The sequence below is a fragment of the Buteo buteo genome, chromosome 1 (genome assembly GCF_964188355.1).
Source record: "Buteo buteo chromosome 1, bButBut1.hap1.1, whole genome shotgun sequence".
Classification (NCBI taxonomy): domain Eukaryota; kingdom Metazoa; phylum Chordata; class Aves; order Accipitriformes; family Accipitridae; genus Buteo; species Buteo buteo.
Window position 1 is genome coordinate 18,830,707 of NC_134171.1, and position 23,204 is coordinate 18,853,910.

General features: G+C 39.4%; 1 protein-coding gene across 4 annotated transcripts in view; it reads right to left on the reverse strand.

Moving 5' to 3' along the window:
• The window catches only part of KCNIP4 (potassium voltage-gated channel interacting protein 4), a 230,105-nt gene that overhangs the window by 7,889 nt on the left and 199,012 nt on the right, over nt 1–23,204 (reverse strand). For all 4 annotated transcript variants that reach the window (XM_075023812.1, XM_075023792.1, XM_075023819.1 and 1 more), the window contains 3 exons: nt 15,859–15,928; nt 9,996–10,066; nt 290–397 (listed from right to left, as the gene is read on the reverse strand). In XM_075023812.1, the coding sequence (XP_074879913.1) occupies nt 290–397; nt 9,996–10,066; nt 15,859–15,928 (249 nt within the window). The remainder of the gene's footprint in view (nt 1–289; nt 398–9,995; nt 10,067–15,858; nt 15,929–23,204) is intronic.

The following is a 23,204-nucleotide window of genomic DNA, read 5'->3' on the forward strand; positions in this document are numbered from 1 at the left end:
CCAAACTACTTTTTATTTTAGTGGCTGTGTGTGCAAATACATAGGCATAAGTTGAAGCCAAGCATTTCTGTACCTGAAGAATTCTGACCTTTTACAATTTCTGTGAAGATTTTATCTTTCTAACTTTTATATATGCCTTTAAAATGAGAAAATTACTTTTAGCATATCTAGTTTCATAATATATATTTGTTAACATGTCTAATTTGACAATGAAGCCATTCTTCTTTGAAAGCAGGACTCACTTATACAACCCTTAGTTTCAGTGATTAGTGTAAAAAGTAAACCTTACCTCTTTAGTTATATATCCATCCTTATTTATATCATACAAATTGAAAGCCCAGTTCAGTTTCTCCTGTACTGTCCCTCGGAGTAAAATTGAGAGACCCATAACAAAATCCTAAATAGACAAAAGGTCTTGGTCAGTTTGGAATTGAGCAGTTTTTCACAAACACTCAGAAATCCAGAATAATGCTTTCGTCAGAAGCACAGAAGTCTGGAAAGATGTGTTGTTTCTATTTTTTTTGCTTCACAGTAAGTGTTAAGGATTGCTTTTTTTAAAAAAATAGGTAACAATCTAGGCACTGTTGCCAGACATAATTAATAAGTAAATTAAGTAATTTTCTATAAAATAAGCCATAATTTTCTGTTAGTGGATTTATCCTCTGAAATGCCTTACATAAGCAGTTCCTGTTGAGCTTAATACCACAGAAAAACAATCCCCATGGTTTAATGGTCCAAAAAAAAAGCTTAAGTGGGAGTTAGATTAATCTAAGCACAGGAGACCAATTTTGGAAGAACTATCTACTAAGGAACATTAAATTCTTGTTAAATCTATACCTTGTTGGAAGTAGAATATATTGTTCCCAGACCTCTTTGAACAATCTGCTGCAGTCAACATTTGAAACTTTGTGTATGCTCCAGTACACCTCAATACTTAAACCCCTTATTGGAAATATGATAGGGAATAATATTGTATGTCCATGTACCACCTGAATGCTTTTGTGACCCACCAATGTTCTATTGCTGTAGAGCTATTCCACAGAAATAAATCAGAAGGCTTTTGAGATTATTTATATGTAGTATTTGGTTATAGAATTTTGTTTCATAATTAATACTCTTTTGACAGCAGAATCCCCATTTACATTTAGTGATCATCTTCCAGATTGAAGAAGATAACAACTGGGATGTGTCATCCCCTGTCTTCTGTACTTCTTAGCATGATAACTTTGTTTAAACATTGGCTTTTTTTCCTAACCGTCTCCTCTACTTTTTTTCTATTTGATATGCTTGTAAACCCATAAATCTGTGAAATTGTCTCCATAATAGGCTGAGCAGAATATGTCAAGAGTTTATATTTAAATGTGCATTTCTACGTCATTGGCAAAGACATACAGGAAGTCTTAGAGTACCATTAAAGCAGAGACAATAAAAGCTGAAAAATTTCTTATCAGCACCAGCAAAGTTTATGCATTTCCTTAGAACAGGAACAGTGGAAAAGACTGCACTGCGGTTAGACATAAATCACAAAGGTCTGATGTACCACACAGTCAAATAAGGATGCCCGATACAGTGAAGCATACACAGATATCATGGCCTCAGATAGTCTAGTAGGCACAGACAGCTTTTTGACAGCTTCAGTCTTTTTAACTATTCAAGTGGTATGCTCTGCGTTTTCTTAGTCTGTCATAAGTTTATGTCTTATTGGTATATGTGCCCTTTGGTGTAAACGGATACATGAATCTTGAAAGAGTTTTGCTCAAATTGTCTTGTCTTCATCTCAGTGACTAATTGAGGGGTCACAGGGTTAAATCTCCAAACAGCTCTTTAACAATGTGCTATTAAGTATTAAAATGTTCAAGAAATTCAGAACAGATTTGATCACATTACAGCATTAGTAATTAACCTTTTTAATTCACTACCACGTCTTCAAATCTTTTCTACGCTGTTTTACATTCTTGATATAGCTTTACCCTGAAGTCCCTTGCAAAGGTCTCCAATAACCTTATTTTCTTGGAGTATCATATTTCAGAACTCTGAATTTATTTTTAATTTGGCACCAGCAACAGTTTTGCATTTATTCTATCTAAACCATATATATTTTTCTTTTCCTGATTATTTCTCTTTCTTCCTTTCTGTGATGCACCACCCATATCTTAGCTGGCTTCCTGGCATCATTTATATCCCCATTTGCAAAGCTGCCCTTCTACCATGGGTTTTAAAAGCCATGCATAAGAAAAATTGACTTTATGCTGTTTTGCATGGGACTGAATGTCCTTATAAAAGCTGAGACAACTCAAAAACCTTCCAGGTGTGTGCTCTAAACTTTGCAAGAGTGGATTATGTCCTTCCATATTGCATCCACATGTTTGGGAATCATACATAGTTCAGTTCAGGTGCATTGCCTTTGTCTGAGCGTTGTGCAGGAGTCCATCTCAGGAACAATAGAAAGGACTTATAAGAGGAAGTTGTGATGAGCTGAAGAAGGACCAGTTAGGATGGGGTGTCTTTTCTACATACTTGCTTTCATGCAACTGAAGAATACAGCAATAAAATCCTACAGAAATAGAAAATCCAATTCAATGGACATAGGCTGAAACCACAGGGTATTTTGGGCTAGATTCTCAAAGAGAAAAATGCTCTGTATGGTGGAAGGCAATGCGTGTGTCAGAAGGAGGATAGCTATGCTAGCTGTTATGCAAATAATCCAGTGCAGAATGCCATAGTAAAGCAACAGTGCTGAGGGTAGCAGCTAAGCTCAGGGAGCATCTGTCTGTATGCTTGTTACCAACAACTCAGTGACAACACATGAATCGGGCACACCATTTAGCAAGGAGCATGAACCCAAGTCCCCATGATAGTATTAGAGTACCCAGATGTGGTTTTATTCCTGGTTTAGACATCTGATTTCCGGGGAGAGAAGAATTCTACTTTTAGAGCCTATTTGGTTTTGAAGATTCACAGTACTGCTTGGACACTTACATCCCCACTGGCCACTGAGAGGGACGGTCCTGCTCAGCTGAGCACCTAATGAGGAGAGGTGCATCTGACTTAGGGTCACAAAGGAGCCTAACACTCCAGAGGAGATCTGGGCTGAGACACAACTCTAGGTCAGGTTTCTCTTCAGTCTGTGCCAGCGAAGTTAGAAGCACAGAAGTCTGTGCTTTGGTACTTGCCTTTACTCCTTTCCTCAGTCTCCTATTTCTAACTTGCTAGCTTCCTGCTAAGCCTGCTAATACCTGTGAAGACGTCCATTAAATGCCAAACTCTCCCATGCCTAACTTTGATTCTGCAAGAAAGGGGGATGTCTCACTGAAGGGTTGCAAAATGGAGCATCATTGCACCTGTACTGGAGCCTCTGTGCACTCAGTATCACAGCCTGCTCACATTTCAGTCCTGCACCACAGCTGTATAAACCTCTGGCTGTGATCTGGGATTAACTTGCATTTGGTTTTTTTTCCAGCAGTGATTAATTATCTCTTAGCAAGGTTGTTGATGAATTTCTGATTGCTTTATCCCTCAGTAAATCTTTGGGGAGAACTAGTACATTAATAAATTAATTACCAAGCTTAATAGTGTGCTGTCTCAAATCCATAGGAAAGCTTAAAATTATTCCACCTGATCATGTGTTCCTATATGTCTTGTTCAAGGCCAGAAGTAGGTAGACAGGCACCTAAATCCATTTTCGGATTTAGACCTTAGGATTTTGGAAAGGAATCACGTGATGAATGTGAGTCACAGAAGTGGTGGAGCCCTGGCGCATATAAAACAAAGATCACTGAGGAAGAGCTGCTCTTAAGAGGAAATATATTTTTTTGTAGCTACTTTACACCAGCTGGTACTAAAATGGTTGAGAGATCACCACTGTCCTGAGAAAAATTAGCTCATTTCCTACATGATATGAACAAGGCTTTTTGTGTTGAACACAGACATTAAGAACCCAAACCATTCTATGATTCTATGATTCATTAAACAGCTACCCTTATATTACTGCCTTGGAGACAATGACTGTTTGTCACTGTTATTATTAGAGAAATACCAAAGTTGTGTTTGATCTTAAGATCTAGACTCTCTTATGTAACTGAGTTAACATGCTTGTTAATTTATTAATTAATGAAAAATTCTCAGGTAACAATTGAGGAATAAAGCAATCAGGAAATCACCAATGGCTTTGCTAAGAATTATTAATAATTTTTTTTGAGAAACAAATACAAGTTTGGTTTTGATTTAAAAAAATCTTTAAACATCCCCATTGCATTTGGGCATAACTTTGTACTTTAAGGCACTAAGAATTAGTGGGATTACTGAGTGACTTTCCTCTCGTCAAGATCACATTTAGAATAGCCTTAATCTGCATGCATAACAAACTCAGGATACTGATTTGGATATTTGCATGTGGGTGCAATGTGCTTTACCTTTGACTATTAGGTCTGAAGTTAATTAGCCTCGATTTTCCTGGCTGTGTAAATAGCCTTGAGGCCTAGATCTTCATTTTGGTTCATTTACAATATTCATGCAGCAAGTGGAAACCTTGCTTTCACAACTGTTTCTGTCTGATGGAAAAAAGAACTTCAGTTCACTAATAAGCCAAAAGAACCCTTCAATAGCTGGGTCACTAGGGTTTCTGAAACTCTGTTTGTTGCTCATGTTAAAGCAAAACTAGTTGGTGTAACTTATGAAATAAGTTAGTCTCAAAATTGATACAATCAAGGGATAAGAAGAGGTAGGTTCAAGCAGCTAGTTTCATGAGTTTAGTTTTTTATGCTACATAAAATGCTTCAGTTGGAGAGCCTGACTCCTATCAGAGAGTATACAGATTTAGGGCTGACCAAACTCTAAGGACATACCAATCTCATCCAATGAAGGTGTGCATTTAAGTTGTGCTAAAGTCTAACACGTCATTTTTGATGGTTGAAAATTTGAGGAAAAAAGAGCAAAAAGCTAGGACAAATTCTCTTTCTTCTTCCCCACAACTCCAGCTACCACTGCTTCATTAGAAAAAGGAAAGTGCAACACAAAAAAATGCCATTCTTACCTACATTCTTTCAGTACCATTTCAGATTTTCATATCCTTTTTCCATAGAAGAGAACCAAAGAGTGTTTTTCATCATAGGTCATTATATTAAATTGTATTTACTCCTACACTTCGATTTAGAAAGTAAACTGGGATGAATGATTATTTATTCTCCAAATTTTTAAATCACTCTCTTTTTCTCTATCTTTTGTGCTATTTGTTTGGGGTTTTTTTCTATTGGAAATTAGAAAACTAGAGTACATATTGGTACCTAGGATAAGAAGGAGCAGGAAAAACAATGACATGATTGTATTTTTCACATTTCACAATATCTACTTTCACATTTTGCAGCTACTTTCACATGATTAGAAAAAAACCCTAAACATCTTTAACATAAGGAGGATGCTTTTAAAATGGCTATCATACAATTTGTAAGTATAATGCTGCTACATGGTACAAGGACACAGAAACAAGAGTCCTTTGACAGTAGTAGAGTTATGCTGAATTCAAAATTATTGCAAATAATATCAAAGTCTGGATCGCTCTGAGTTAATATTGAACAAAAGTAAGCTGGAAATGTCTGTTTTGGCAATGAAAAAAAACCCCACTGCTGCTTTTATTTTCGTGATTTATTTTATTCCAAAGCCTTTTTTATACACAGACCTGCAATTTGAGATATTAAAATCCCTTAAAAAGGGCTTCATATCTACTGCATTTCTTAAGGCTTTCTGTCTGAGATACAAATGTCAACAAATTGTCCAGGAAAGATACAAAAGCTTCTTTTGTTCTCAGTATTCTTAATGCTAACAGCAGAAATACTTCTCAAATACTAATGCTAAAAATGTTTTCTCTCATTGCCTCTGCTGTTGCTTATTTGACCAGAAGGATTCCTTGTAGAAATAGCCTATGTACAGAAGATGTGAATAAAACCTCCAATCCTACTTCTAGTTTCACATGGAGCCCATTGATTTCAGCTGCCTGGAAAAAGGTAGATGGGGTTAATGTTTTTTTAAATAAATGCAAATAATCACAGAATTATAGAATAATTTGTGTTGGAAGGGACCTTAAAGATCATCTAGTTCCAATCCCCCTGCCATGGGCAGGGACACCTTCCACCAGAGCAGGTTGCTCAAAGCCCCATCCAACCTGGCCTTGAACACTTCCAGGGATGGGGCATCCACAGCCTCTCTGGGCAACCTGTTCCAGTGCCTCACCACCCTCACAGTGAAGAACTTCTTCCTTACATCTAATCTAAATCTACCTCCTTTCAGTTTAAAGCCATTACCCCTTGTCCTATCACTACACGCCCTTGTAAAAAGTCCCTCTCTGCCTTTTTGGTAGGCCTCCTTTAGGTACTGGAAGGCTGCTGTAAGGTCTCCCTGGAGCCTTCTCTTCTCCAGGCTGAACAACCCCAACTCTCTCAGCCTGTCTTCATAGGAGAGGTGCTCCAGCCCTCTGATCATCTTGGTGGCCCTCCTCTGGACTCCAACAGGTCCATGTCGTTCTTATGTTGGGGGCCCCAGAGCTGAACGCAGTACTGCAGGTGGGGTCTCACCAGAGCAGAGTAGAGGGGGACAATCACCTTCCTTGACCTGCTGGCCATGCTTCTTTTGATGCAGACCAGGATATGGTTGGCTTTCTGGGCTGCAAATGCACATTGCCATGTCATGTTGAGATTCTGATCAACCAACACCCCCAAGTCCTTCCCCTCAGGGCTGCTGTCAATCCACTCATGACCCAGCCTGTATTTGTGCTTGGGATTGCCCTGACCCATGGGCAGGACCTTGCACTTGGCCTTGTTGAACTTCATGAGGTTCGCACAGGCCCACCTCTCAAGCCTGTCAAGATCCCTCTGGATGGCATCCCTTCCCTCCAGCATGTTGACCGCACCACACAGCCTGGTGTCATCAGCAAACTTGCTGAGGGTGCATTCAATCCCACTGTCCATGTCACTGACAAAGATGTTAAACAGTGCTAGTCCCAATACCGACCCCTGAGGAACACCACTCATCACTGGTCTCCACTCGGATATCGAGCCGTTGACCGCAACTTTTTGAGTGCAACCAACCAGCCAATTCCTTATCTACTGAGTAGTCCATGCATCAAATCCATGTCTCTCCAATTCAGAGACAAGGATGTTGTGTGAGACAGTGTCAAATACTTTGCATAAGTCCAGGTAGATGACGTCTGTTGCTCTTCCCTTATCCACCAATTGTGTAACCCTGTCCTAGAAGGCCACCAGATTTGTCAGGCACGATTTGCCCTTATTGAAGCCGTGTTGGCTGTCACCAATCACCTCCTTATTTTCCATGTGCCTTAGCATAGTTTCCAGGACCATCTGCTCCATGGTCTTGTTGTGTGCAGAGGTGAGACTGACTGGCCAGCAGTTCCCCAGCTCTTCCTTTTTTCCCTTTCTAAAAATGGGGGTTAAGTTTCCCCTTTTCCAATCAGTGGGAACTTTCCCAGACTGCCACAACTTCTCAAATATGATGGATAGTGGCTTAGCCACTTCCTTCGCCACATCTCTCAAGAGCCACGGATGCATCTCATCAGGTCCCATGGACTTGTGCACCTTCATGTTCCTTAGATGGTCTCAAACCTGATCTTCTCCTACAGTGGGCAGTTATTCATTCTCCCAGTCCCTGCCTTTGCCTTCTGCAATTTGGGTGGTGTGGCTGGAGCACTGGCCAGTGAAGACTGAGGCAAAAAAGTCATTGAGTACCTCAGCATTCTCCATGTCCCAGGTAACCAGGTCTCCCGTTTCCTTCTGGAGAGGGCCCACATTCTCTCTAGTCTTCCTTTTATCACCAATGTACCTACAGAAGCTTTTCTTGTTGCCCTTGACGTCCCTGGCCAGATTTAATTCTATCAATCAGGGCTTTAGCTTTCCTAACCTGATCCCTGGCTGCTCAGACAATTTCGCTGTATTCCTCCCAGGCTACCTGTCCTTGCTTCCACCCTCTGTAGGCTTCCTTTTTGTGTTTGAGTTTGTCCAGGAGCTCCTTGTTCATCCATGCAGGCCTCCTGGTGTTTTTGCCTGACTTCCTCTTTGTTGGGATGCATCGCTCCTGAGCTTGGGAGAGGTGACCCTTGAATATTAACCAGCTTTCTTGGGCTCCTCTTCCCTCCAGGGCTTTATCCTGTGGCACTCTACCAAGCAGATCCCTGAAGCAGCCAAAGTCTGCTCTCCTGAAGTCCAGGGTAGTGAGCTTGCTGTGCACCCTTGCTTCCTTAAGGATCTTGAACTCTCCACCATTTCATGGTCACAGCAGCCAAGGCTGCCCTTGAGCTTCACATTCCCCACAAGCCCCTTCTTGTTGGTGAGAACAAGGTCCAGCATAGCACCTTTCCTTATTGGCTCCTCTATTACTTGGAGAAGGAAGTTGTCATCAGTGCATTCCAGGAACCTCCCGGATTGCTTATGCCCTGCTGTGTTGTCCCTCCAGCAGATATCGAGGTGGTTGAAGTTCCCCATGAGGACCAGGGCTTGTGAACGTGGGGCTGCTCCTAGCTGTCTACAGAGGGCCTCATCCTCCTGGTCTTCCTGGTCGAATGGCCTGTAGCAGACCTCCACTATAATGTCACCTGTCCCTGCCCTCCCTTTAATCCTGACCCATAAGCTCTGGGTCAGCTCCTCATCCATCCCCAGGTGGAGCTCCATGCACTCCAGCTGGTCATTGACATAGAGGGTGACAACCCCTCCTTCTCTCCCCTGCCTGTCCTTCCTAAAGAGCCTGTATCCTTCCATTCCAACACTCCAGTCATAGGAGCCATCCCACCATTTCTCCATGATGCCAATAAGATCATAGCCCTGCAAGCGTGCGCACGCCTCTAACTCCTCTTGTTCATTGCCGATGCTACGTGCATTTGCACAGAGGCATTTAAGTTGGGCCCCTGATGAAGCTGTCTTACTGGCTGGAATTCCTCTGTGCTGCTCTTGAGGTGCTCTCCCGCTGACCTGTGATCCCTCTCCAGGCTCTGGACATCTATTGCCGGCACTCGCATCCAGCTGGTAGTATTGGGATGAACTGAGGTTCCCCACCCCCAGCAACTTTAGTTCAAACCCCTCTTCACCAGCTTGGCAAGCCTATGACCAAAGATGCTATTCCCCTTCTCTGACAGATGGACCCTGTCAGCCCCCAGTAGACCAGGTTTCTCAAAGTGAGTCCCACGGTCTAAGTAGTCAAAAAATTTCACTCAAGTAAATCATAAAAAATTTAAAGTGGGTGTGTTTATCCCAATCCAATCTCAAGTTGTAAGGATATCATTCGTCCATTATAAACAAAAAAAACCAAAGAAAACATATCCTTTTGCAAATAAACTGAGAGATTATTTTTTTAATTTTATAGCTTAAAATAACGGCTCCTTTGCAGTATTTTGTACACCGTTTTCATCTAAACTATTGAAGTGAATTGCCTTCTATACCATGTTATTGCATTGATGACATCAGCCTTTGCAAGTGATGACATCAGCCTTAGCAGGGAAAGGCAGAATTTTGAAAACAGATGGGGCAGTTAAATGGAGGAAGAATGAGTTTCAAACTCTTCTGCTTTGAAATACATTTGCTTTCAAGCCTTTTTTTGCAGAGCCTTCTCTTGGAAACTAATAGTGTGGGAGCAATCCTATTTTGGCTGAGTCATCCCCATAACATTAGTTGTAGTTCAGAGTCCTTCTCACCTTGCAGAGGCAGGGAGGAAGAGAAGGATTATTTTATGTAACTTGCATATAAATTGATTTACCTTTTAAATGAACAGATTTATAAAAATACTACCTAACAGCACAGTCTGAGTTACCATTTTGGGATATGCAAGTGTAAAATAATAATAATTACTTTTGTTAATACATTGGAAGATATTGAAACTTGAGTCACATAAGCTAAATTTTTCATAATGTGAGCCATATAATAAAAGCCACCAAACTGGACTTAATTACAAGGAATAGCAAAATATTCAATTGCAGAGAATGAAGTAACAGCATCACTTACCTCAAAACTTACAGATCCATTGTGATCAGTGTCAAATGCATTAAACAGAAAATGTGCATAAGTTGTAGAATCTATAATTTAAAACAGTAAAAATAATTCATAGTAAGCACACCTTATTTCATTTAATTTCATGAAAAAAATTGACACCAAGATATATTTTGATACCAAAATTTGACAGCAAGACTAAATTTTCAATTCAGTTTAAACTCCTTTTTTGGCAGGGGAGGAGGGATAAGTGCAAGTATGTGGGTAGCTACGCTGTTAGGAACAGAAAATCTAAAATTCTGGTCTAGAATATTCATTTTCATTTGCATTTCTGCTAATCACTGATATCTGAATGAATAGCAAAGTCATGTTACTGTACTCTGAAACAAGCTGTGTTAGTGGGAATGCTACTTTATCAGTTAAATGACCATGATAGGGGATCTATCTCATATGTTAAAGAAGAAAAATGCATTCATTTGTTCACTTTACATGGGGGAAGCAGATAGTACCATCTGTGCATCTGGTATATCGTTTTTACTCTGAAGACAGGCCAGTTACCCAGGTTGAAGCTGAGCTTATCAGAAAGCTGCTGCTGTACTTGGGTCATGTGCTCATCCACAAGTGAGATAAAATCCTGTCTGGAGAAGCAGATTCTTAAAGCTGGGTTGCTGCTTTATTCCCATGAACATCGCATAAGGACTATGTGCTTAAAAACCTTGGAAAAACTGGTTGTGACTAACTGAAGTGGTCAATAAGACTCTGAAAGATGACCTTAAATAAGTGATCCCTTTACTAATTGTTTGTGTGCATTTCAAACCTACTGACTAGTGCATATCTACTCATTTTAGAAACACAATAAATATAAATCTGTCAAGCCTCTCAGTTTTTGTAAAGATCCATCCTTCCATTTCCACTGAATGCCTTCTGAGAGGCACAACCTGCTCCAGGAGTAATATATTGCGAAGAGAGAACTTCTCCAGAGACTGTCCTGCTGATGTGAGGTACAAGCTGCTGGCGTTATAGAAAGTCAGCTTTCCTCAGTGTCTTTTCCCTCCCTCAAAATCATGCAAATTAATGTAGGCTCATGTTTACTTTTAATATTCATTGCTTTTTTTTAATTTGTTTTTAGAAACTTCATGTATTTACATTAATTTTAGGTTAATTAACATTAACCTTACAAACTTCTAGTAAAGTGAGAAGTGTTATGAAATCTGTGTCCCCCTTGCAGGACAAAATCCTTCCTATCATGGAAAAACCTTATCAGTGCTGAGATGTCTTTTTCCGATTTCTTGGCACTAAATCATTTTACCTTTCATATTAATCCTGAAAACCATTTTTTGTCGTAGCCCAAAACTTCATTTTGAATTAAACTGAGTGATAGTCTTGGGTCACTCACCTGAAATGCCACCTTGACCCCAAGGAAACAAATATACCAAAACTCAAGATCTGTAGTTCACAGATTCAGACCTGATATTAGTAAGTAAAGTCTCTGGTCTTACTTCAATATGTTAATTTCATGTGATGTGAAATAATTGTAACAAGAAAAAAACTCTGCAACCTTTAAACCCTATGTCTGTTAATGCATTTTCAGAGAATTAAAAAAACAAACAAACAACCACTATTGAGACATTCATTCATTCATCCATGTATCCAGTCATTAGCATAATTGCTTAAGCACAGCAGAGAAATTCCCAATTTAACTGAAAAATGTACATTTGTTGACTTCAGTTTATATTTAGGATTTTAGTAGTCATATTTTCTATAATCTACTGAGACTTCTGTTGTGCAACAGTATATACTATGCAAACCATCTTCAGCGAAAAAATGTGTTATAGAGGTATAATTACCAAAACCTGAATTTTAAACAGCTTCCCATTTTCTTGGCATTCATTTCTTAAAATCATGTGAAATATTCCTAATTATTTTCTGTAGATTTAAACAGAAAGGTTAACACGAAGGTTTTTTATGGTTTATTGCCCATACATGATACAATATACTACTGTTTGTATGATGGGGTATGAAAAAAAATCTCTAGTTGAAGAATCTTTTCTTTCTAGTAACCGCTTCTGAAAAAAAAAATTCAGAGGTCTTTTCCAGGGTTTCTTGTTCAGGCAATTCTGGCCTGAAATGTTGCCTTCATAAACACGGAAGGATGAGGTACACTATTCTTTTAATTAGAGCTACTTAATGTGATTCCTCCCTGCCCCACCTAAATCTTTAACATTTATCCTGTTAGACAAACACTTAACTTTTTAAATAAAACATGTTTTCTTTTCAGGGATCTGATATCATAACTAGTAGGCTAAATTGATGTTTTGACAGGTTGAGACAGGAATAGATATTAAATCAGAATTCCTTTGAAATACACCATTAAAGCATTTTAAACATCAGAGACAAAAAATGGTAGTCATTATACATCTGAGAGTATGCCTTATCAAACCATGAACGTAAGCTGTTCTGTTCATAATGGAGGAGGAATGTAATAATTATTCAGTGTGTGGATTCTTATCTGACCTGCCTGGCTGAAGAACAAATCCCAAGTTCTATTTCAGGCAATCCATTACATGAGCGCAGGGGGCCGATTCATTCACCTGTATGGCAGTGGTTTTCTAAAAAGAAGTTACTGGAGTGCCTTTTTGACATGGAAAGCTTTTTACAAAGCTACTTCTGCTTTTAAAATACATTGCTTTTACTGCAATCCAGTGTTATCTCCTTTGTTACTCTTGCAGCCCCCTTGTCCTTTTTCTATTCCTCCTGTACCTTGTCCTGGATAGTCTTGAAAGTCGCTTGATGAAGTGACTTGATGGATGACATTGAAAAATGACTTTTTGGTGATTGCTTGGTCACCCTGAAGCTTAAAATCTTACACAACATCATTCTGTTTGCTTGGATATGAATCGTTATGAAGATACATCATGTTGTATCTGGTTTTGCATTACATGGACAGTTGGGGCACAGATCTACAAGTATGATACACATTTTAATTTGGGGACAACTTTCAAACTTCTGTTTTCCTCTTTAATATTCAGCAATACAGAGAACCAATATTTTAAGCACAACTGAAATTTAAAGGCCTTAGCTGCACACAATACTTTGGCAATACATTCAAAGATTTAAGTCTCTGGTCTGGCTGTTTAAATAGACACTTAAATATGATGATCTGACCCTGTTGTTAGCGTGCAGGGCTATGCAAATACAGACAATTAATTGGGCTTTGAAGATACCTTGGCTAATGTGAGGAGCAAAGAATAAACTTTGGCTCCCATATGTCTCAGAAAATGGCAAAAGTCAACACAGGCACCTATAAACCAGTACAAAACCTACACAAAACACTTCAAGTCACAGTGGGCCCACAGAAATTAAAGGATTAATGATGTGAGCTGTTACTCTTTGAAGGAGATTCAGCTCTTCTGCTGTTTCCACTAAATATTTTTCCTGAAATTTTGACGAAACTACATAAGGATTTCACATTTGTTTGTACTGTCTTTATGTACCTCTAAGGCTGCACGCCACTGCGTGGAGGCCATGGAGGATGGGGAGAGGAAGGGGATAGCTTCTGATGCTCACTTCTTGGTGCTCTTTGCCGAGAAGTCTGAAACAGCTTTATTAAGAAAGCTAAAAATTACTAGTGCCCAACAACATCTGTTACTGATGGGTGAATTATCTGGATTCAATACTTCTCTACCCTGCTAAAAATCTTTTTATTCTATTTTACTGAAGTTAAATGAAGCAAGAAGAAAAAGCTTTTTTTTTTTTTTTTTTCCCTCAGAAAAGCGTAGCTCCTTTGTTGCAGATAGAGTAATGGCATTGTTGGAATTGCAGCGAACAGTATAACCGTGTGCCCCAGTAACGCAGTATTGCCACTGCTGCTAAGAAGACACAAGTGTTACAGGGAGCTTGTCCAAGGACGGAGGCTCGTCAGCTTGCGGCTTTGCTTCCCAAGGTTTAGCTGTGACAGCAGTCTCTCAAATTGATCAGGTTTCTAAGGCGCACTGGTTTTACTTGTGTGGTGCAACTATAGCTTTATACAGGTAGCAAAACCAGGCAGTTATTCTATGTAGAAGTAGGTATTTACGACTCTAACGTAATGATGCAGTGGAGAGAAGAACTTTTTGCCTCATACTGCAGCAGAGGCCTTAAGCAGCAGAGAGAGGGGATGCAGTGCAGAGGAGGGCAGGTGTGGGATGAGAAGGGACAGGGCGCAGGCTGGCACTGCTGTAAGCAACTCACCCGTGATCAGCTAAAGAAACTCAGGCGTGGAGCTGGACAAAACTGGTTTTATGGGTAGCAAAGAGGACAAAGAAATAATATCTAACACATATAAAAGTCACCACCTATAATAGATTTGGGTGTAATGCAGAGCTGCAAACCAATGGAGAAAAAGAAAGGTGTAAAAACATGTTAGCAAACATGCAGAAAAGACCCCAGGTGAATCCCAGAGTGAGGAAGAAGGAAGCATCCACATGAACATCCTGATCTTCCCAGGGAAGGACTCCAGATGCCAGCAGTCCACTGCAGTCCCCACCTCCTCCCCCAAATGACACTACTGCCCTAAAGGCCCAGAGGAGCAGCAGAAGGGTAAGCATTAGCACCAGGAAAAGGGGTAGAAACTGAGAATTGAGTATATATCAATTTTAACTACATTAATCTTCTTTCCATTCTGTAACAATTAGGTCTGGAATAATAAAGATAAGGCTATTAAGATTACATTTATTCTCACAACATATTTTAGCTTTACTTTTAGAAAAGGTATGCTTTCTCTTTGCCCACAAACAATTTTGAGTGTAGCAATAGGAAATAGAATTTTTTTATTATTATTTCAAGTGTACTAAAGGTGTAGTAAATCACAGGCAGAGAATTATTTTCACTAGCCAGGGCAACTAAAAAATATAGTATCTGAAACTGTAATTGTTAGCCTGGTTTAAAAGCTTAGATATAGAAATAATCAGTAGGCAGGTCAACTCTTTTAGCCTTTTGTTCTTCCCTATTGAGTGTGCCTACTTGTTAAGGATTTCAGTGATGGTAATCCACACTGAATGCTGCTCTTTACTTTCTAGGTCTTTATTCAAAATAAAACTGATTGAGAGACATTTTGTTCCTACCAATTAAGTGTGGGGTTTTTTTTAATACAAGTGAAAAGAAAGAGCTATGAACAGTCCCAGGGAAACATGCAAATCTCAAGAGCTGTGGGAGAAGATGAAGAGGCAGGATTGAAGAGCTGTAGAAGAATATGAAGAGGGAGGATTGAATGGTAAAAGCAAAAGGAAGAAAAGAGAGGAAAACCAATTCAAATTAAAAGAAAATCCGAGGTTCAAGGCAAAAAACTGTTTTGTGTTACCTTCATTGCAATAACAGGTAATGAAGATAAATGAAATTTATGAATTAATGAAATTAATGAAACCCCTGGAAATTAATTAATTGAAATTAAAGTTAGCAAAAAAAAAGCCCTCATTCAAGTAGAGAAAGCCCACAGAAGTCAAGGGGGTTCTGCCATCGATATTAGAGGGTACCTGTAGTGCCTCCTATGGTTTTCATTCCTACTGTGAAAGGTTTTGTGGAATAAAAGAGAATGGTGAAGACTGTGTAGAAAGTTTAAAAAGAAATATCCTACTCGGAGAAACCTGGTTCTCAAAGGTATCCAAACACAGGTAGTAACTTCATAATAGAAGACTGATTTCTTGTAGGTATCATTGCATTTAATTCAGAAAGATATACTTTAAAATGTGTCCAGTCATCAAAGAAGTACCCATGAGTTCAGACAAGAGCTTGAGGCAACAATCTTGTTCATTTGAACAACAGGCTCTTTTGTCAGACTTAGGAACTGACAAACATAACTCTTTGTTCACTGTAGTACTAATTACGTCTGCCAAGTACTCACCTCCCTGTGGAAAGAACTGAGAGTAAATCTCTTTAAAGGTTTCTTCATTGACAACACCACTGGGGCATTCCTGAAAAAAAGTGAAAGACAAGAAATGAATACCATCCAATCTGGTCCACTCAAATCATCTGTTCATGAGACCATACAGAATATGTATTTGACTCTGAGAGCTTACCATGTCCGATTTTTCACTTTCAACCAAATATTAATGCATTAAATGTTTATCAAGCTGAAGTACCTTGCTAAAGAGTTCCCATGGGACAAAAATTTCTTCTGTGCCATATATCTCAGCTTCAGTCTTGACACCTGAGTGACAGACGTGAGCAGCAACCACTGTGCTGCAGTGCGTGGAGCTACCAGTGTCGCTGTGGGCCATGGGTAGCTGGTCCCGCAGCTGCAAGCAGCATTTGTATGGTATGGAAACAAAGCAGGAATGTAAACTGAATTTGCAGTTAGGTATTGACTGATATAACATGCAGAACATTCTACCGGGAGAGTTATATTCAATGAATCCAAAAGATCCTGCCACAGAAGATCTTATTCAAACCTTGCAGATCCTTCTGCCTCTTACAACTTTTTCATAAACTGAAATATGTAAGAAAGAAAGAGCAGAAAGTGTCAGAGCAGAGCAATTACAAAGAAAATAAAAGGAAGTGAAGGAGAAGAAAAAAGACGATTAGAGCAGTGACTTCACAAAAAATGACTTGGGTAAAGAGGTAGGAAAAGCAGAAGGAATACTGTATTGTTTACTAAGTCACACATAAACATCAAAGACCAGACAGCCAGCTTCTAGTCCTGAATTTGTCAGACTGAGCAGATGACTTCAGGCAATGCACTTAATTCCTTTTTGCCTTAATTCCTTTTTGCCTTAATTCCTTCTTTAACACAGAGGGTGAAAAAAGCCTGGCAAGCTCTTTAAAAGGAAAGTATTTCTAAAAAAAAAGGTAAGTAAGAAAAGACAAATTAAGTTTTAAGGTTCATACATTTATTTTTGTCTATTGCTATGCTATTTGGACTGATGGCTCAAACCTGTGTGCTCCTAGTCCTAAACTGGGGAAAGGAAATAGCTTTAAATGAAGATAAAGAATAGAGTAACATCATTTACCAGTGTAATAACAGCTTTTCCTGTGACAGCAAATGATATTTCTATTAGATCAAATAAGGAACACTGAGATATTCATAGTTGTGACAACTTCTGCTAAGACACAAATAGTGTAATCTTGCTAATTGAGAGATGAATGCACTGCCTGGAAAAAACATCAGATCTGTAGATCTAGGATTATTTTGATTTATGTCACTTATCCTCAGCCGAAATCAGCTCTTCACCATAACTAAGCATGTGCAAACACATAGTAAGAAAAAATCCTGTTTGATCAGAACAGACAGACAAACAACAGTCACGGAGACAGAAGTACAAAATTACTTGTTCCTGGTCACAGAGGCTGTCACTGATGGAGGCAGAACTAGAGCACAGTTCTCTGTAAGACCAGATAAGTACTGACTGCTGGGCCACACTGCTCTTCAAACCAAAGCCTTTAGGGAACGGGAGGAAGAGTGAAATGAATCTAGCATCTCTACCCTTCATCAGGTAAGGAGCAAACTGTTAATTGAAATGGCATCTCCTGTCATGTATTTGGGTGTGAAGGCATTCTAAAACATCTCTCTCTGCTTTACCAGCTCCCCAAAAGACTGTAGTCAGATGGTCTCATGTCTCTGTGGTCCCTAGCAGGTTTACTACGCTGCCTGTCTTTTTATCTGAAGCCTTCTGGAGTTCTGTAAGTGCATGCAAAAAAGCAGTATTTTTACTTGTATTTGAAGCACAGTAAAGAAAACATCAGTGAAGTGTTCAGATACTCACTGATGTAACATAATAGTTATTCAATGTAGAAAAAGTAACAAAGGTATTTGATAAGCTCCTCTTCCAAGCATACATCGGTATATACTCTACATCATTCCCAGACCTGCCCAAGGAGGAAGAGTGCAGCCTTCTCCCTGAAATGGGTGGGAGTGTGAAAGGACAATGCAGTATTTTAGAATTCAGAAAAAGAAGCCGTGGCTTCTTTCTGTTTTGCGGGTAATTTCTTTTCAGACAAAAAGCTAGGCATATTTTGAGTGAACTAAAAAGAAAACCTGTCTATTTGAATTCATACAACTCTGATTTTGGTGGTTTTTTTAATTTTTCTGAGACACTTAATAAATAATGAGTGACTGAATGTGCATTTAAGTTCATCTAACTCTATAGCTTATTAACATGTAGTGATTCTCCTACCTTTCCCTTGGATGAGAAAGACATTCACGCTATGCTCATTTTGCAAAGAGTGCTCTCCCCCTTTTTATAGGCAATGCCAGCGACTCCAACTGTGTCAGTCCTCAGTCTGAAGCTGTGAAGAGTAAGACTCCCATTTCCTGACTGCATTTAAACGTCGTGATGTTAGAGGGGAATTAAAGGTACTCTGGAAAAATTTGTCTGATTTATGCTTTGTAAGTTCAAAACAAGTTAGCAGCCTGTTTTTAGAGAAATACGTGATCTGAACACCTCATTTAAAGGTAGTAAGCTTTTCTGTCACTTAATGAACTCCAGTTTCACCATACTGTTTGAAAGAAACATTGCTTGAAAAAGGCAACCTACTTTCACAGAATTACATATTAGAAGAGCTAGGAATGACCTCTTGTGTTTACCTAGGTTGACCATCTGTATTTTCCTATGCTCTTTACTACAGCATTGCCAGTAACACCTTACCTTTTCCATCCTTGGTGGTCTATAGTAATGGCATCTTAATGACATTAATTAAAAATCTGTAATGCTGGCCAATTACTCTTATCAGAAATATCAGTTCAAACTTTTCTTTCTTTAGCTTGGATCTTTCCTCTGAGAGTCTACAAGACAGTGAACACTTCTGTTCTTAATAATTTTAGTCTAAATATATATGTAGCCAACATCATTTATCTCCAAGACTGCTCTTTTCTTGACTCATAAATCTGGATTTATTGTGTTTATCAGGAGATTTCTCTAGTTCAGTGAAAGAGATTTAATATTGCAATTGTTAAGTATGCCCCATGGCTTTACGTCAAGTTATTGCTGACTTCTTCCATTGTATCAACTATAATTAAAAAAATCTTTCTAACCTTTCATTAAACTCTTATAAAAGAGAGCAAAATAATTAAATAGTTTGAAAGAAAAATGTGAGGCTTATTTAAACCATTTCCTATATTCTTTTTTCCTCCAGCTGTATATAATTTATTTTGTTACAGAAAAATTCTGTTTGACAGTCTTTTAAAATTGCATTAATGATGTATTATATTTCCCTTCTGGAGAATAAAAGGAGGAAAAGTTAATCTTGAATGGTTTTTCCCGAGTCCAGTGCTCCCTCCTTTAAAGAGAAAATAATATAAACTGACAGAAAAAATGAGGCAGGGAATAATAAATATGATTCTGCCTTTTGATGATCTCTCTGGCTTGCAATTTTACTGCTGGGAAATTACACCTCCAGCACATGGTCTTATGAACCACTCCAAAACTTGTAAATTATTTACAAGATTCATGCTGTCTAAGCTGTCTTTTCTTCAGTATGTCTAAGAATACTGCAATAGGTGGGTTCTTCTTTACTACCTAATCGATGCCCCTTTTAGACAAGAGGCAAACCCCAAAAGACACAAAAAAGGAGAAATAGTGAAAAGTAGGAAAGGGAATGAAGGAGAAACAAACTCAAAGCTCAGACATTTGTCTGCATAACAAACAATTTTGTATGATGGATAAAGCTGTATTAGGAGCTTTGGCAATTTTAAATATGTTTTAATTATAGGCTTTTGCATGACAGGTTCTCCATCCCATGCTTTATCCGCTGTCAGTTTTCGTTCTGCTTCAATTTAGATATATGTTCATGTCCATTGACTTAATTATCTCCAACTGATAATATTTTCTCTTTTTGCATGTATTTTTATTCTGACTGAAAATTTAAATTTTCCAAAACCACAGAACTTAATAGAAGAACACATACATAATTTTGAAATAGCATGCATATACTTTAAAGCTAAGTCTACCAAAAATCCCACAAACTAAACCCACAGTGGCTTTTCATAGCCCAGTCCAGTTCCTAATTTTTCATTTGAGTATAATAGGGCTTTGATCAAAACAGTAGGAGAATTTAACAAATGGCCTTCATGTAATAACATAATCTAGGCCAGATTAATAATGAAATCTGGGCCAACAGACACCTCACGAAGCTCAACAAGAATTGCAACGTTCTGCATCTGGGAAGAAATCATCCCTTGTCCCAGTACCAGCTAGGAAGTGACCGGCTGAATCGCAGCACTGCCGAAAAGGGTGTGGGGTTACAGTGGATGTCAAGCTGAGTATGGGCCCACAAAGAATTCTTACTGCGTCTAAGATAAACCGCCTACTGGGCCAAGGCCAGCAAGATGAGGGAGTTACTCTCTCTATCTACTTGGGACAGTCTTGGGGCTCTCCCAGGCATGTGGAGGAACTGATGAAGGTCCAGCAGAAGGCTGTGAAGACTGCTAGGGATGAGAGCACATGGCCAACAAGCAGAGCTGGGCTTGTTTAGTCTAGGCCATCGCTAAGGGATAGGCTAATGGCAGCCCACCTGAAGGGCAGTAACAGAGAGAAAGGAACCAAACTCTTAGGAGGGGCAGACAATTTAACAAAGTTCAGTGGCTCCAGTCTGAGGTTTTTGAGCTCACATTAGACACCAGGAAAAACTTTTTCACTCTTCTTGGTGCCCTGAAGTGTGGTGATGCTTGAGACAGCCCTTAACTTCAGTGAAAATTTGTGCTGTTGAAGAGCCTTGGAAAGTTGTCTGTGTATGTGGCAGAGCTTTTCTAAGGGATGAGAGGCTTTGTTTGGTAAGTGGACCTTGATAATTTGCCATTATGAACAGAAATGTACTGACCAGGACAGAAGGATACGGGTTAGAGACTTGAGACAATAGGTTCTGAAGCTTGTGATTTTTCAGTCTTTAACGCTTTTAAGGTTTATGAAAATTAACTTTTAATTTTTTGCACTCCCTTCTTCCAAAGCTGCATACCTAAGGTTGATTTAAATTTGCTGTATCTAATGTTTGTTCTGCTGTATGTGATTGAAACATAGGCCTTCTTATGACTTGCATATTTGCAGAAAACTGAGCCAAATTATAATTACGCAATTCACATGGTTTGCAATACCTAATTAATTTCTCCCACTATGAAGTAAAATTAGTGATTTTGGACTAAACATCTAGTTTTACTCAGAAAAAAACACATGTATTTGGTGTTTAATCAATGCACATTGATGTGTATTTAGCCTATATTGGCCTCCCATGGCAAGACGTCAGTGGCTATGTAGTAAAAGTACTCAGTAAAATTATCAGCAAACCATTAGTCAATGTTTTATCAGATAGAAGCATTTTTTTAGCGTGGCTACAGGAATGTATTATATCAGCAAAGTTTATACTTGAAATGTACAGTGTTTTCTCTAGGCTTATAGAAAAGTTAACCACAAGGCAACTCAGGTGATCTGAAAATTCATTCATTAAGGTATTTAAGAACTACATAAATTATCTGGAATAAGCCCAGTGATACTCAGTTCACAAACTATTCCTATCTTGATCCTCCTCCAAAATAAAACATATGTCAAAAGTAGCGCCCATAAGAAACTGTGACAGACTGAAAGAGTTAATGTCCCAAACATTGTGGTGGGGCAAGTTCTGCATAACAATGAACCCTGCATAACAACGAACTGTTGGTGAGAAGCCAATCAGCAACAGGACAGGCAGGCCATGCCGGAGGATGCCCCTTAAACCCACCGACCCATTTCCCGAAGGTTCTGAAAGCACAAATTAGCCTAAAGAGTTCGAGTGCCTGCCTGAAGGAGGGGCAAGGAGATGGTAAAAGAATTGAAGCCCCATGTGTGCACGCCCTCCAGAACTGGACCTCTAGACTGGCTGTACCAATGCTGGATCCAGGACTGGTGAAATCTGTCTCTTTTCTTTTTATCTTTCTCCTTTTTCATAATCCCTACACCTCATCCCTTTAGACATAAAACTGTTGATCAAGTCTGGGACTAGGAGTGGATCCAGCCACCTCTGGGCCCTTCTCTGAGAAGGAGTCTAGGAAGCAAGGGGGTCTGCTCTGAACCTCATGACTCAACGGGAGGGCTCTCCTTATTCCCTAATTGATGTACATGGTCACCACGGGTTACATGGTTTACTGAGGTAGTTTCATGCCAATTCCTGTTGTGAGAGACCCCACCACCTACTGTTACACCTTCCAAGTTCAGGCTGCTTCAGCGATGAATAAAAGAATCAACTGATTTTTGGTGTCGTTTCATCTTAATTTAACCCAAGGGAATTCTGAACTCACCATGACTCCTCCGTGGTCTGTCCAGCACGGGTTGTGACAGAAACTAAGGTACAAACAGTCTTTCTGAGGATGGAAAAGGTAAAGACTTTGGTAAAACATGTCTAACATGATCTCACTATGCCTTGGAAGAAGGAGAAACACCAGATAAATGTCACTCTAAAAGGGCCCTTTTGTACCCTGACACAAGCTGACACGTTGACATCAGCATGACATCCACCCTGAGGACTTTTGCCAGAGCAGCATTGATCAGGCATTCTACCGCAGCAGCTGAGCCAATTAGATATTTGTTATACAGATGCGACACTAGATCCAAAACCAACTAGGCTTATAAATCTTACCAACTGCCACTTTCAAAACCTAAATCTAGACCTCTGACCCTCAATAGCCTCTATATGTTTTGCCAATTCACTTCACATAACAGTGTTTAGCTTCCCAGTGGTGTTGTTCAGGCAGCGGCTCTGTAGCCATAGGCTGATTGCAGCCAGGAGGATAAGTAGTTACAAAAGCAGAAGGGTGCGGGTGGGAGGATCAGAGGCAGACAGAAAAAGTTCTCTCAAATAAGCAGTGTCGCATTAAAAGAATGGTTTGAGTTTGTTGAAATGACAAATATGATTCTAAGTGCTCTTATGATTAAGCTGCTGGGTCATTAAAAATGCATCTATCTCATGTTTAGATGGGATAATTGGCTGAACAGGGATGGTAAAGTTATATTGCACAAAGTTATAGTTGCAAAATGAAAACAAAAACCGGAAGTGACATAAAAGCCAAAGAGCTACAATGGCGTGGCGATGGTAATTTCAATGTCAAGGTTTCTGAGGTGTTTAATTTTCCTTCCTACAGCTGCAAACCTGCAACAGCTTCTTTCAAATGCCTCCTTGAGTACCTGCTGTTTAACATAATACCCCAGTTTGCCTCCAACACAGGGTAGCCCAAGCTCTTTTTCCCAGATCTGCCAATCTGTTGGGCTCCTCCGGAGCTGCTTGGTTCTG